The sequence below is a fragment of the Berghia stephanieae genome, chromosome 13 (assembly GCF_034508935.2).
Source record: "Berghia stephanieae isolate SIO BIC M18660-M18661 chromosome 13, UCSD_Bste_1.3, whole genome shotgun sequence".
Lineage (NCBI taxonomy): Eukaryota > Metazoa > Mollusca > Gastropoda > Nudibranchia > Aeolidiidae > Berghia > Berghia stephanieae.
Window position 1 is genome coordinate 13263538 of NC_088372.1, and position 16087 is coordinate 13279624.

Below are 16087 nucleotides of genomic sequence, written 5' to 3' on the forward strand. Positions count from 1 at the left end.
ATTGCGATCATTATGGTGTAGTAAATTTTGAAATTTACCCCGTATAATGGAATCGTCCAAGGCGTGCGCCTCCTGTTCCCCCCATCTCACACACGAAAGGGCGGTTTGCGGAGTGGAGGGAGGTGGTCGTCTGCCTCTATGGTCGTCTGTGTCGTTTAGTGTATGGCAAAGGGGGTGGGTGCGATTAATTAAGTGGGATGGGTGGTGATTGGTGGAAGATAGGCAAAGGACCGAGGCAACGAATCGCTGGGGAAGTAGTATGGCGCGAGACCGTTGAAAGGTGATAAGAAGTGAGGACCGCCGGCGGTCTTCCTCTTTGGGACTGGACCACGGTTCACAGCTAAAAGACCGTGGGACCGGTCCTCGGTCCGGTCCTCAGCGCGGCATGTGATCAGGGCGAAAATAATTATATACGAAGACCGATTCTCAACAAGAGCTCTTCTTATTTTGTGTCAATTGACAACCCAACAGGTGTAAACTTCCGGAGGTCTAAAGTTAGCAAAATACACGCAGTGTCCATGTGCGTGTTTTAGAAGGAGCAATTTTCGGCCCTTCTATTAATTTAAAGTTGACTAATATACCTTATATCTGCCACTGCTATATATAAAATGGGACGAAAGCGAGATGTTGCGGATTTACCTCCAAAGAAAGGTCCGGGGAAAAAAGCGAAGAGACAACAAGCACCAGACCTTCCGATTCTAGGTTGGTATCAGGTAGTGGGACGGGGTTAGGAGTAGGAGATGGTCAACATCCATTTCGCTTTCCAGCAGTGAACTGATAAACGGCCTAGTCCCCTTTGAGTGATGGGCATTGGTAAAGGAGTGAGGTCCCTGCCACCATCTTTTTTTTTGTTTACACAGAGACCATGGCCAGTTAAAGTGTTCCAATGCTAAAATAACGAAGTGCTTTTACTTTTTTATCTGACCTGCTGATGAACTGTCTTTCGCAGTGGCAGTAGTTATCTAGAGAGGTGGGCCGGTGTTACCAATACTTAGCTTCTATACCAGGATAAATCATTCGTTTGGACCGAAAAATAAATAAAAAACTTACCGCTTACCGTCAAAAGCAGTTTAGATTTGAAGATGCATTTGTTTTCTATCAAAAAACATTCGGTAATGGACAATCCTTGATGAATTTCAAAAGTTGTGTTGAAATTATATCCTAATTGTTTTCATGATTAATTCCTCGCGAAATCGTGTGGGTATCGTTTCTGTTATCAAGGTACCGCCTAGCCAGGCAGGGTTGCCAGATCATTTTTGAGTAAGAGTAGGCACTTTGATAACTCCAGTCCAGTGGCCGCCGATAGGCTCACTGTAAGGTGAAACTCGTTTTTTGTAACTTTATTTTTGACCCTTTACTGTTTTGGTCACCATGGCGTTATTTGTGAACCTATGTGACTAACTTTGGTATCATTATAAAGGGCACAAAACAAGCTTTCTAACGGTGTATTTAATTCTTAATTCCTGATTGTATTTCTCAGAAAGCTTATGTAATAAAAATTTATAAATTTTTGAATTATAAGAACTTATGGATACATTTTAATTATACTTCATACATCGATAGACAATTAATTGAAGAATATCTCTGCCAAATTTAATCAAAATTGATACACTCGCTCATTATTTTATTTTTTCCGCCATCAACCCCACTTTTTAGGACAAAAACCTCATATTTTTCCCCCTTTTCATTTATCCTAAATTTTTTCCATACTTTCCATCCATAAAAATGATTTATATGAAAATAAAGCTTATTTTCTGACCATTAAAATGATACCTAACACTTGCCAATTATTTTTTAATTGAAACAAAATTACTGAAAACAATAAGTGGGCCATGTTGACTGTAAAACTCAAAATTTCCCGATCCCCGCGAGATGCTGGTTTTGAGGCAGCAGTGAGATCACAGATTCTCTCTGTAAAATTTACAAAAAATTTCAATAGAAAAATATAAATAACTCTGGAACCGTAGGTCGTAGAGAAACAAATAAGATATCAAATTTTATGTTTTTTCAAGTCCCATCCCCCTGACTGAGTCAAATCAAGATATTTTGAGTTTGAAAATTTTATCAAAGTGCCTAGTAAGAGACCAAACTAGCTATAGCAAGAGGCCAGATTCCTCGGCAGGAGCCCAAATACCACCAAACCCACCTTAGCCTCGCGAAAACTCTTTAGATTTGTTAAACAATTTAGATAGGATAAGGAAAATTCGTATATATAGAAGCATTAGCAAATGCAATCTGTGGCGTTAGCACGTGTTGCATTTAGATATTTAGATTGCCAAATAAAATAAGTTTTACCGGTACCAGAGTAAAACGATATAACGGGGAAAGTCAGAGGAAGCCAAAAAGTTGGTTACAGGAGGCCAAGTGGCCAAACCAAATTTTGGGAGGCCAAATGGCTTGGGAAAAGGCCAAATTTCTCAAATTTGGCCACCGGGAGGCCAAACTAGCAACCCTGGCCCCAGGTTTTTAAAAAAGTTTATTGGGAAAAAGATACGGAACAAAGTGTCCATAGATAGGTATGCAATTTGGTGCATTAGTGCAGTAAAAAGGCCTTTTTTTCTTTTATTCAATAAACTTGACTGCTGGTGGACCCTAGGCCTCTCTACAAGTCCAAGAAATAATACTCACTTTTTCTCTGCTCCAACGAACATATCTACCTCCTACCGGTCTAATTATTTGTAGCAGACGACAAATTTCTCAAAACGGTCACGTGACACTGTAAAAACAACACAGGAAGTCCATGAAAGCTTATTTACGGCATTTCCTTTGAACCGTGTAAACAACAAAATTTCGTTTTCATTCGACTCAACGGGTCAGATTGGCCGGTATTTTTTAACGAACTAAAGTTCTGAAAAATCAAAATGTTTCTTAGAAAGGTGAAAGATGCTAGTTTTTGAAACAGAGGTAGGTTTTTAAAAAAAATCTTTATATTTTACGTGAATGCATGCTCAAGGCGAGTTGGACGTGCAGCGGAGGTTGGTAGGCCAAAGGCCCACCTCTCTAGATAGTACTGCGAATAGTGATTTCACGGTAGAATCACTATTCACAGTAGTAGAAACGCTCTCCCGTCTCTGAAAATTAGTCTTGGACTTTGTCCTCTCACTGACACTGAACACAACATAATTTTAATTTTATATTCAAAATGGCGTGTTTTGAATGACTTGTGTTGAGTGAGAGTGTGTTAGTTTGAGTGAGAAGGAAAGAAAAGGAGGGATGATTGAAACATTTTGTGTGACTTGGAATTGAGATTTTGAAACTTGGCAAGATTGTGTTTTGTTTTGTTTTTGTTACCCCATTATGCCCATTCCAGTTCATGAACATTTCCCCGTCCCCACCTATCCAAATTGATTCCTATTCGTTCACATCTTGAAATCTATCGATTACTTTTAATGAGAATAATTCTGTCCCTGTTTATTGTATATTTACAATAAATATATTTTATAAAGTTACAGGAATCTCTCTCTCTCTCACGACACACACACATACACACACGTTGCTCATGACTCATTCTCAGTGCTCCTGCAAATAATAGAAGTTACCATCCATCAACTACCTCTGCTACTACAGCCACCACCACATCATCATTACTACTACTACTACCACAACAACTTCCACATCGTTATCAAAACTATAGCAACCACCACCACCACCTTTGCCTTTACATCATCATCATCACTACCACCGCCACTTCTACAACCACAACCATCACATCAGTTTGGCTCAAAACCTTCAGTTAAGAACAGAAAAAAAACCAGCTAATTTTAAGGGAGTTTAACAGAAATTCTAAACTCACACACTTGAAACCAATATCATACGAAAGAGCTGACAACACTGATTACAAAACAGTTTTAATTTTTAGAAATGTAGTTACGGCAGTTGAAAGTTAAAGTCTGAAATTTCAGACTAATTTTTACCCCAAAATTACCATTGGAAAGTTGTGACCGAAATCGTGTGCTGTTAATAAAAAATGGTTAAAACAGTCAATATGGAGTTCTTATTATATATTGTATACCAAAATGTTTGTCTTATCGAGGACAATGTATTTACATTAATAAAGAGGAAGATAAACATTTCAAAATAACACATTACATAATATGACGTATATGTTACATAATTAAAAATTCGGCTGGGCGTAAGAAACAATTTGCTATATCATTTTTGGATTTATCCCCAATATCTCACTGAAACAATTGCAAACAATTCCCCTCTTTGATTTAATACATAGAGAATAAAAAAGGGTTTGAGGGTATTTAAATGAAAAGATATAAACATGTTGCATAATGACATAATGAGTTTATTTTTACCTCTGGCAATGTAATTACATATAGAGTAGATTCAGGCTTACCGGCCTCACAAGCCTTATCTGTGGTCGTCTCAGAGAATGGAAGACTGCTGGCCAGAAATAAGACCAATGCTGTATAGGTGATGTCGTAAAATGTAACGCTCAAGTGGCCGGTTTCAGGTGAACCAGCCGATTTTGCACCCTAAGCAGTCTTATCCATGTTCTCCACGCATAATGTTATTCGTGACATTTTGGTACTACCGGACACTTATGGAACATTAAGGTCCAACCGGCCACCCATCTTGGGCAAACCGGACACCCCTCACGGATGTTGAAAAACACTGTTTCCTTTTGTTTTTTTAAATAGTTTTCAGTTCATAAACAGTTACAGCAGGCTCAGTTGGTAAAATATCTGCCGGGTCATTGGTCAATTTAGGGTTTGATTCCAGCATTCCAAGGACTTTGAAGTGCTCTTTCCATAAATTGGCAGAATGTTTCCTTCCCCCAAGACGACTGCCATATATTTTCATAAGTAGCTAGACTAGATCTAGACGTCTAGATAGATAAATAAACCCGTTTATGTTCATTTTCAACAGAGAAAGACAAAAATAATTTATTCAAAACAATTAATAGGGTACATAATCATAACGCAACATGTCACTTGCACAATGTACAAACAAACGTGAAAACACTGATCCCTCCTCACACATCCCCAGTATCTTCTCTCTCTCTCTGCCAGTACATCCTCTGTGGTACCACCTCCCACACTTGCACCAAATCCATCCATCCAGGTTCCTATCACTTCCACAAAAATCACATAAACGTTCATCTTTGTCATTCACACCACATAACTCATCCATATCCATCTCAACATCCCACCTGTCATCATACACAACCATCGTATCATCATCCTCTGAACTAGACTCCACTTTTTCTTCCACTCTCCTCTTCTTGCCCTTCCCCTTCCCTTTATTTTCTGCCTCCTTCCTCTTCTCTTCCAACTTTTTAGCTTTCTTCTGTTCTTTCTCCAAGCGCTTCTTTTCCTTCTCCTCCAACTTTTTCTTCGCCTTTCCTCCCTGTTCTTCAATGCCTTTGCCTTCTTCTCTTCCTGTTCCATTTTCTTTGCCGCCTCGCTTTATCTTTGTTCTCGTGGTACTCCTTGAAGGATGCATGTTGCTTCGTACCTGAAAGGTACCGAGTTCGACTACCCACCGCGTTGTGTCGTTGAGCAAGTCACCTAGCCTTAGCTCAATTTGCGGCGCTGCACTGCGGCTGACGCCTGGGTCATTCCAGTCTTCCCTTGGAATAGACCCTAAAGAAAAATTTCCCCTTAGGGATGAATAAAGGGAATTTATTTTTTTATTATTTAATCAACCCGGCCGGTTTCACCTGAATCGTTTAAATTTTCTTTGGTCCAACCAGCCACCCCCCCCACCCCCCCCCCCCCACTGGAGCTAAAATGAAAACCGAACATCGTCAGACGATCTAACCACAATCAAACGATCCTAAAATAGCATGTAGTGCAGTGGTTGAGCCGAAACTCCTTAATAAAGACGTATAAATAGCTTAAATAGCAACTTCCTTGCACACCTTGCAACCCATAACAAAGAACTGGATACTTACGTTTTGTGAGAAATATCTCGATGTAAACATGATTCTTTGACTTCTCCTAGATTGCACTCATTGAAACGGCAGGAAAAACATCACACGAGACGACTGCTTAGTTACTAGACATATGCACCGGGAAAAAAAAAAAACAAAAGGAAATTAGACATCGAGTCGGGTTACGTCCGGTTTGACCCGTGTCCGGTGTGACCTGAATCTACTCTAAATAAACTGGTAGATTGAAAAAGTTCAAATAAATTGAAACAGATTCCCTATTTTAATTAGAAGGAAAGTTCTGGCTTTTAATACTTTTAAAAATTCTGCTGAACCACTTTGGGTTTATTGCTATTACATCATTTGAACTGACAATTAATATAATTTTATTCCTCCTCCTCCCCCCCCCCCCCCCCCCCCTTTCTCTCTCAATCTGTGGGGGTGTCCAAATTTATAACTAATATTATAGAACTTCTAATAATTATTAAGGCCTTTAGATTATGGATACAAATGATAACAACATATGGATGAGAAACTTGATGGCAAAATAAGATAAAATTAAAGCAATTGGTATTTGTAAAATATCGATATTATTAATATCAGATTTCACAAAGAGAACAAATATACAAACTTTTAAAACAAGAACTATAAAATGCCAATAAAATGGTTGGAAAGTATGTATTCAAAATAAAAACATAGTAAATAATAGTACTGAAAATATTATGGACTAAATTAAAAATAATACATAACTAAATTTAAAACATTGATATCGTCGGGCAGACATGATGAGAAGATAGTGTAAACATGGCATTTCGGTGCAGAGTTAAAAAGTGTCTGCACATAGATATAGAGCCCTGAAATTTGGCATGAATAAAGTTTAGATGTTATTCTAAAAACAAGCGATTTTATTTTAAAAACACACGCTGTAAAGAAAAAAATAAATGCATTTGAAAATTGTCAAATTTTAAATTCATATAACTTCTGGAATTTTTAATGGATTTTTTCGTTAATTGGTACCATTTAAAAGGAAAATAAGCGAAAATAATGATAACCAAAATATCTGTGATATTCCTCTCTATAACGAAGTTATGCATCTTTAATTGAACCCCCCAAAACGTGAACGGCAATTTCCGGTCACAACTTTCCTATGGGCGAGTTGGGTCACATTTTGACTGCCACTGCTGCTGCTCACTAAACTGCCTAGTTAAAACATTAAGACATCACTTAAAGAGCACTGGCGGTCGGTCAATAGAGCGAAGTTGTTTTGTGCCGCCCTATATTTTCCGTAGATTAACATGTCAGCCAAACAAAAAAACTTCAATTTTAAAATTTTGATAAAATTAAAAATTTAGCACATACTGCTTTTTGTTTTGAATCTAATATTTCATGACTCGTGCGTCGCTCCGCGAAGGTAGCGTCAAATCGGCACGTTTCATCTTTCCCCCGTTGCCTGCGCGGGGTGACAATGAGCGGAGGGTGTGGTGTGGTGGGGACGTTTTTTTTTTGGTTTATATGAGCCAGTCTTCGTTTGGCCGTCCTGTCCTTATCCTATACTCCGTTGTACCTTGAAGAAAGTTAGTTACCACTCCCCAATCTCCCTCCACCCTCCCTCCCCAACTAACTATTGTCTTTCACTGCTAAAATAATTAGGCCAAGACGGCCAATCTAGCGATGCACGCCCTGAGGTCCTACTTGGGATAAATTAAAACCATATCAGTTTTATCACTGAAAGAAGAGGCTTTGCTTCACTTAGATATACGGATGAAGAGAGTGGCAATAAATATATATTTCATCATTGTTTGTTTTGCTTAAATATATATTAAATATAAAAAAGAACAGTAAACAAAGTATGCACCGAGAAGAGCCCCATGGTACTATAAATAAAAATCCCTGACCCCACGGAGTCCTTCATCCCCGCACACTCCCAACGATCCCTACTCAACTTGTATTGTGTGCATTGTCTAATACTAATAATAGTATAATTATAAAGATGTCGCTGATTGTGTGTGAAGTTAACAAGTGCTTTGCGTTTGGAATTAAATGTGGATTTTTGAATTCTATTATTCTAAAGTTGTGTGTCATACCGTTCGTATTCAGAGAAAATGTATTATCGCTGTTGTCATTGTTTATGAAACATACCTGTTTTTATCTTGAATCATTTTATTTTAAAAAGTTATTTCTGTAATTTGTAACCAATCATGAATCATGTTGATTTTTTAATTGATAATCAATTCCGACACTTATCCCCTCAAGAGAAAATAGTGGTGAAAGATTTAGGTCCACACAAACCAGTGATTTTTAACTTAGTTTCTAACACTCCGAGGAGACAGCGCCGATTTAATAATGATTATTTTTAAAATGTTGAATGGCTTACTGCCAGTGAAAGCCGTAAAACGCTTCATTGTTTTTATTGCTTGATTTTTTGGTGATGTATGCTATAACGGACAACAGGAGGATTCAGTGATATTGCGCACATCTCTCGGGCACTGAAGAAACATTCTGAATCAAATAGCCATGTCACAGATGCTGTTAAATATAAACTTTTCAACGTTGTAGATATAAGAAATCAGTTGGAAACAGGACATGCTGCGTCTGTGAGTAGTTATAATGAACAGGTGAAAGTTAACAGACAAGTTTTGTCCAAGATAATTGATGCTCTTTTGTGAGTATGTCTCGTTAATATTCTAACACATACACGCACACACAAATACACGCACATATGCAAACAATTGCAATACCCCCCTCCACACACACACACACACACATACACACACACACACACACACATACAAAGTAGGTCAAATTAAGTTAAATTAACTAGACCAATAAAATTTGATTCTGTATTTCGGATTTGTGCCGCCTTAAATACAATGTGACCAACCGCCCCTCTTAAAGAGTCAGTGATTTTAAGTGATATCTTAATGTTTACACTGTTTTTGTTATTGGCTGAAGAATGGTTTTGAACCTGAAACATTCTTTTCATTTGATATTTTGTTATTTTTTAAGCTGTTGTGTCATATTTGTACATTAGTTTTTATAGTTCCCAGATTCTAGCAGCTTAGTTTTCACTGTATACATCAATCTTTTTTCTTTGTAAGTTACTGGGTCAAAAAGACTACACAAGTTTCGAATTGTGTGTGTTATAGCGAGTAGCTGTAAAGGTTAATAAGCCATACCGAACAACTTGGTCTTCACTTAGAATTTTCCTGAACAATGACACATTTTTACTTTTACTGGATGGTTATTCGAAATACTTTGATTCAATCCCCGTAGTATTCCTTATATCTTGAATGCAAAATGTTCTGTTTTGATGGCAGCTTCTGTAGATATCTATTAATCTCTTTAATTTTACTTTTCAGCTGATGAAAAGGAGACAAAGACTTTAAGTCATAGACAAAAACAGAGGTTAGTACAGAGGAAATTTCAAGTGTTGCATTTTATCTATAGCATTTAGACTTAGACGAATTATTAAACCTAAGTGTATACTTTATTTATGTCATAAACTAAATATGGGTTATTATAACAATTTGTTTTTTTCCAACTTAATACCAGTTGTTTTAAAATCTAGACATCATCAATAGTGGCTGTGGCTAAAAATAATAACTTGAATTCTTCTTCACAGTTGCTTTCCATGCAATGCATCTTCTTAGTTCTTTGTTGATGTTGTCCAAGCTGGTCTGCCCTCATTTCTCTTGATCTCCACTTTTCTTGTGCCCTTCATGTATTAGTTAACCTTCTTCCTGAAAAAGTGTGTGTTAAACAGTGCCTGACAAAGCAGAAAGGTAAATACAAGAAGAAAAAAATCACTGGCACTGTCTCATACACACTTTTTCAGATCTTTATCTTACACCAGTGCTTGCTTCTTGATTTGTCACTTAGTTGACCGAGCACTAAACGTTTGTTACAAATTGCATTTCGATATAACTTAATGAATGGTTTTGTTCTATTGTCTTAACCTTATACCTTTCTATCAGAAGCCATTGTTAAGATTACATTCATTCTGCATTTTGTCATATATTCTGTAGACTGTGCTGGACAATTATGTTTTATAGATTAACGGGCGAAATGAATCATTTTAGAATTTTGATATCAAGTTTTCTCGTTGTAATTAGGTCATTCCATACATTTTTAAAAAATGAACGATCTTCATGTTTGCCATTGCATCTTATTTTGATCCTGCTCCACTCATTTTACTGAATAATATTCACCCCCAATATCGAAATATTTTTTGTATTCAAAACTTAATCAGTTTATTCTAGTTTTCTAACAAATAAAATCAAGAAGAAAGATTTGTGTTGATGAAGGACAAATCTGAAACATTAGTAGTCATTTGTCTAATGGTATTTATTGAAGCTTAACATTTCTTCATATTTGAAGATCTTGGTAAAAACTAGTGTCTTACCCATACTAACGAGATACAGATATATTCTTCTAACTCTACATCTTTCCTTCTTTTATCATATCATATCATGAGACTTTTGAAATCATTTGTACGAAATGATTTCCTTATCATAGTTCATTGCAATAATTTCGTTGTTTCAGGGCAAAGAAACGTGATATTAAAAAGGCAGAGACTAAACAGAAAAGAGAAATGAAGAAGGCTGAAATTGCCAAAAAGAGGAAAGGTATGACTTGTTTCGGTAGCTTATACAAAATTTCTTAGTATATACTATAGCAGAACTTCAAAGTCCCATTTCTTTTTCTTTTGGATTTTCTTGTTTTTAATGGTACAGCAGGGCTTTGAAAATGGGAAGCTCTTCTTTGAGGGAAACCCTGCAAATCGAGATGTAATCCTAGGGAATGGAACATTATACAATTACCCCTTAAATTGGGACAAAGCTCCCAGTTAATTTGGAAAAGAAATTCATCTGAGCCTGACATCCATTTTGATGACTATTGAATTAACAGCCCATAAGATGGGTTGCATGATGTGAGTTGAAGAATTTGTTTACAAAGATGTCATGCACCACGCAAACAGAAAAAAAATATGGAGAGAGTAGTTTTGCATAAAAATTAGAGCAAAATACATTAATTAATTAACCCCAAGCCCCCACTTCCAAAACAAACAAAAAAAATTAATGATATTTCTATACAGAGAACAAAACCGGACAAAGAATCAGTCTATCGTTGGTAGACCAGCTCGTTTTAACCAGCTTCATGGGTACACATCGAGAGATAGTGCCTCGACGTGACAGACAGGCTTCAATTAACCAGTAGATTTTTCACCAATCAAAACATGGAATTTGTGACACACCTTCACACGTGCTCGGACAAACATAGTTGTTTGTTTATAAACAATAACGTGAACGAATTCGACCTTCATCTGATCGTTGTTGTTGTTTTTATATTGACAAATGGGTGACTAGTTATCACATGGTTTTCTCGATCATATTAAAAATGTTTAAGTTTACACATAGTTTTCTGTGCTGATTCTACTGATCAAGCGGTAGAACACTGGGTATTTTACTTAACACATACCATTGATAGTAAAACCTGTGTAGTTTGCTGTGTCTACCAATCACTGCCATTGTTTACATTATGACGATTGTCCGAGAGGTGTGGTTATCTACCGGTTAATACCCTCCAGGCTTGTGGGATAAGAGAGAGAGCTCCACTTCCTGCCGAATCGGGTCAATTTTTGTGGTGATGGACATTTCCTGATTATAAAGGTCTCACATTGTTATAATCATAAAAGTGCTAGTTTTTAAAAGGGATGTCAAATGGGCAGCATGCACCTTTTGAAATGGAAATTTGGATTTTTGATTTGCATCGTGGATCTATTGATATTTTGTAAATATTCTAGATTATTTTGTTCATATTTAATCATGAGTTGTGGTTTTCTTTCTATCACCAGCTACCAAACCTGCAACAGGTTCCTCTGCTCCACCGGCCAAGAAAGCAAAGGTTGCGGTGAGACATATTGACAATACATTTTACAACCAGGCAGTTTAAAATATAATTGGTGTTTTGTTTTTGTTGGTTTTTTTTTTTTTTCAATAGATCAGAGTTATTCAGAGGAAGTTAAAAAAAATAAAAAATTTACGGAAAGAAAATGTTTAAGCCACTCAACCCTGGCCCTCTACGTTCTTCCTGTCCCATCTCGCTATTAATTATTATACTTTTCCAAGTTGCTCAACACAAAAGAAAATTGGTATGAATATTGTTTTATTCGACGACCACTACCATGTAAATATTAAAAATATAGTAACTTAAATAAAGTGTGGGTTATTTGTCTTAGAAAAATGTCAATAATGATGGGGTAAAAGTAACCACAGCCAAATACTAAGATAGTTGGTGTTAGGGTTGAGTGAATTGATTATGGTTTAACATGTAGAAATCATTACTTTGATTTTTATGTTTCAGTTTTAGTGCCCTGAAATTTCATGTGTCTTTCCTTTACATGCTTTCATACCAGCCCCTGTTTGATAGCGATGGTGAAGATGACAACGACAGTGATGAAGACAACATTAATGCTTCGGAAAGTAGTGATGACAATGAGAATGTGGAGGATGGTGGTGTGGAAAGCTACGATGAGGATGAAGAAGATAATGAAGTGATGGTAAGATTATCTTTTTGAAAACAAATCTCTCTTGCACAATATCATTTACATTTGTGACTCATCTCATGGATTGGGTATTACTTTGATAAGACTGGTATGATGAGAATTTTACCTTGAAATAGAAATTTGCCGTTGATATAATTGTTGTATTTTATATATTTTAAAAGATTTTCTACTTTAAAATTTAAATAACATATTTTCTTTTTCTTTTCTTTTTTTTGTTTTTTTTTTTTAGTGAAATTGTTTCTATAATTTTATATTAGGGATGCCCTTTTTTTTAAAAAAGTTAGAATTAGAGCCAGAACATCAGCTTTTAAAAGTGTTTTGACTGACCTTGTTTGGTATTGGTTAGTTGATTTCTTTAAAGATAAAATGATTGGTTGTTTAAAGGCAAGGGGATACTAGGTGGATATGTATCCTTTTCTATAATTTATGGGTGATAATATTTGGAGAGATGCTTCGTACGAATTATTTTCATATATGCTCGCTCTTTACGAGAAAAGTTTTCTGGCTTTTTTTTTTTTTTGCCAAAGGGTGTTCCTGTTATTTGCAGAAATTGGTATATACTTATATATTTTCCTAATAATCATCTTCTGATTGAGTTTTGTTGTACGCTATTTCTAGAATTTACTGTTGTTAAGTATGTTTTGATAAATAATTATTATGATTCCATATGTAGTAGTTGCTGGCATCTGGAAGGAAAATCTATGATTGAATAATCCCAGACTCATAATCTCAAATAATAATAAAAGAGGCATCCATGTCAATAATGTGCCAGGCATAGCAACAAGAGGTCACATGACCATTAGGTGGTGGAAGCATTCGATTACCTCGTGAGCATTGTTTGTTTTTATAAAATTCCTATTTACTTATTTGTCTAACTTGCATATTTGGCATCCTTTCTACATCAAGAGAGAGAGAGAATGAGAGAGAGAGAGAAAATAAGTAGGAGTGAAATATCTGTTCAATGTTACAGTTATCATTTAACGTTATAACAAGTGTAACTAAATGACAAATTGCCATATTTATGGACAAGAAAGATCTATTATTATTATTATTATTATTATTATTATTATTATTATTATTATTATTATTATTATTATTATTATTAATATTATTATCAAAGCACCTCATGGCATTCTTTCTACATCAAAGCACCTTAAGTAATGACACTTGCCATTTTATTAACTGTTGTCTACTACTATCACTTTCCTCACCTATACTGAACTGCACTCATTTATTTAAAAACTCGTGTCTTTGGTTTGTCGAAAAATTTCAGTCAATTTTGTAGAGCTCATTTACAGTCTGTAAGAGCAATTCTGATCTCTGAGCCCCTCGCTTGGTATACAAGTGTTGTTGTTTTTTCGGAAGGTCCCATGTTTAAGTGAATTTGTGTATGTCAAGATGAATTTGATTGATTTCAGCAAGATGAGTTTCCTGATGAGGACGATGATGATGATGATGATGAGGATGATGATGATGAAGATGGCGACAGTGATGAGGTAAGTCCTATTTTATCTTTGAGGTCAAAGTTTAAACAAAAAAATTAAAACAAATATTTGATCTTCACTTTAGTCTTTATTTCAATTCACTAGTTTTGTCACCCTCTTGGTGAACACAATAAGTTATGTGTACTCAGTTTGGTAGTGATATATTGAGTGTGGATTTATGGATTTCATTCAATTAATCACTGAGTGCAGTTGATATTTTTCGGAACCCTTACCCCCACCCATCAATGAATAGGTGGCTAGATTGTTGGACATGATGGAAAGGGTTTTTTAACAGGGTGGTTTAGCATAGCGGCTAACTGTCCCAATAAAATCAGGACAGTTTGATAAGGAAATGGGGGGGGGGGGTAGTCTATTTATATTCATCAATTTGGCAATCTGGAAGGAAATGGGGGGGAAAATTAGTCTATTTATATGTATCGATTTGGCAATTTGGAAGGAAATGGGGGAAAAAAATAGTCTATTTATATGTATCGATTTGGCAATCTGGAAGGAAATGGGGGGAAAAAATAGTCTATTTATATGTATCAATTTGGCAATCTGGAAGGAAATGGGGGGGGGGGGGGAAGATAGTCTATTTATATGTATCGATTTGGCAATCTGGAAGGAAATGGGGGTGGGAGGGGGGGAAATTAGCCTATTTATATGTATCGATTTAGCAATCTGGAAGGAAATGAAATTAAAAATAAAAAATTAAGTCTTTTTATATGTATGGAAATGACCTTTGCATGTCATGGGATTATGATTTTTGACCAGAGAAGAATTAAAACAAGGAACAGACAAATAGAGAGTATTAATGTAGGCTGTAATGTTTAGCGATCTCAATCTAGATGACATTTAATACTAGTCCAAACCTGTTGCCATTCTGGGTCATACTGTAGTATGTGTTAAGGTGTTCCGTTTTAGCGCTTTGAAAAGTTGGCCCCTGTGCATTAGTCTTTATTTTAATTCACCAGTTTTATCTCTTTATTTTTTATTGTGAACACAATAAGTTGTGTGGTTATACTCGGGTTGATAGCGATATAAATATTGATAAGATGTTCAGTGTCCCATTTTTCAGGATTTAGAGGTTTTAATAACTCACCGATAGAACATGACTTGTCTCCCAAGCAATGGGATTGATCTTGAGTGCAGTCGAGATCTTCTTTCTGAACCCTCCATCCACCCATCAGTGATGGGGTTGCTGGAGCTATTAGACGTGGTGGAAAGTGCTTTGTGATATGATAGTACATTCATGTATTGTATTTTAATTCAAAATTCAGATATTTTTTTTTCTCAAAGAAAATACAGACTTCTTTTGATTGTCTATGTTGGGTCTTTTCAAAGTTTTAATCCTTTGCTACAATGTTTTTTGAATGTTTAATTCAGGAAATGGCAGTTGAAAAGGCATCCAAGAAACTGATAAAGAAACAAAAAAAGATGCTGTAAGTTTTTTTTTTTTTTACAGCGTTTCCTGTCCAGAAGCTGGGCTTTTATTCTTTTCTCTTTTTTTTTCCCCTTTTTTTTCATTTTTTTTTCAGAAGTTCAAATTTCTGCAGAAATTTGTTTTAAAAAATTTTTAATTAGGAATATTTGGTGACTTTATCCATTATCAAAAGAACATATTTTGATTAAGTTACAGACAGGTTGGGACCAACAAAAGGTGTTGACTTTAAGCAGAAGTTGACTTTGAGAGTGCTGACTTTCTGTGGAATCCTCTGTATTTTTTTTCACATATGCCTATCTTAAGTTATTATATTGGGTGCATTAAGTCTTATTTAGGCATGCGGACCATTGAAATAGAACAAATAACTTTCCTGGTTTAAAAGAGTAAAAATAAGGTTAATATTTATGCAGTTTTGGACTGCTTTCTTTGTTAATTGTTGAAAAAATTTTTTTGTGATTATTTCTTTTGAGCATTTAATTTTTTATTTTTAAAAAATGTATTTAAAAACCTTTTTTTTTTTTTTTACTTTGCAGGGAAGACTCGAAAGCTGAGCTGGCATTAAATATTGAGCAACAAGAAAAGTTTGTCCTTCCCAGTGGTCAAGAAATAACGAAAGAAGATATCCTTGAAAAGTTGAGAAAATTCAGGAAAGATGTGTATATAGATCAGGGCCAGACAAAGCTTACAGAAAAATGCTTTAAAAAAAAGATCAT

The 16087-nt window shown here is 35.7% G+C and overlaps 1 protein-coding gene across 1 annotated transcript in view; it reads left to right on the forward strand.

Moving 5' to 3' along the window:
• The first annotated feature begins 458 nt into the window (after positions 1 to 458).
• Positions 459 to 16087, forward strand: part of LOC144959043 (28S rRNA (cytosine(4447)-C(5))-methyltransferase-like) — a 36839-nt gene continuing 21210 nt past the window's right edge. Inside the window, exons 1-8 of the mRNA XM_078891384.1 lie at positions 459 to 702; positions 9241 to 9286; positions 10424 to 10506; positions 11736 to 11791; positions 12297 to 12440; positions 13865 to 13942; positions 15317 to 15372; positions 15908 to 15993. Of these exons, the coding sequence (XP_078747510.1) occupies positions 609 to 702; positions 9241 to 9286; positions 10424 to 10506; positions 11736 to 11791; positions 12297 to 12440; positions 13865 to 13942; positions 15317 to 15372; positions 15908 to 15993 (643 nt within the window). The 5' untranslated portion in view covers positions 459 to 608. The remainder of the gene's footprint in view (positions 703 to 9240; positions 9287 to 10423; positions 10507 to 11735; positions 11792 to 12296; positions 12441 to 13864; positions 13943 to 15316; positions 15373 to 15907; positions 15994 to 16087) is intronic.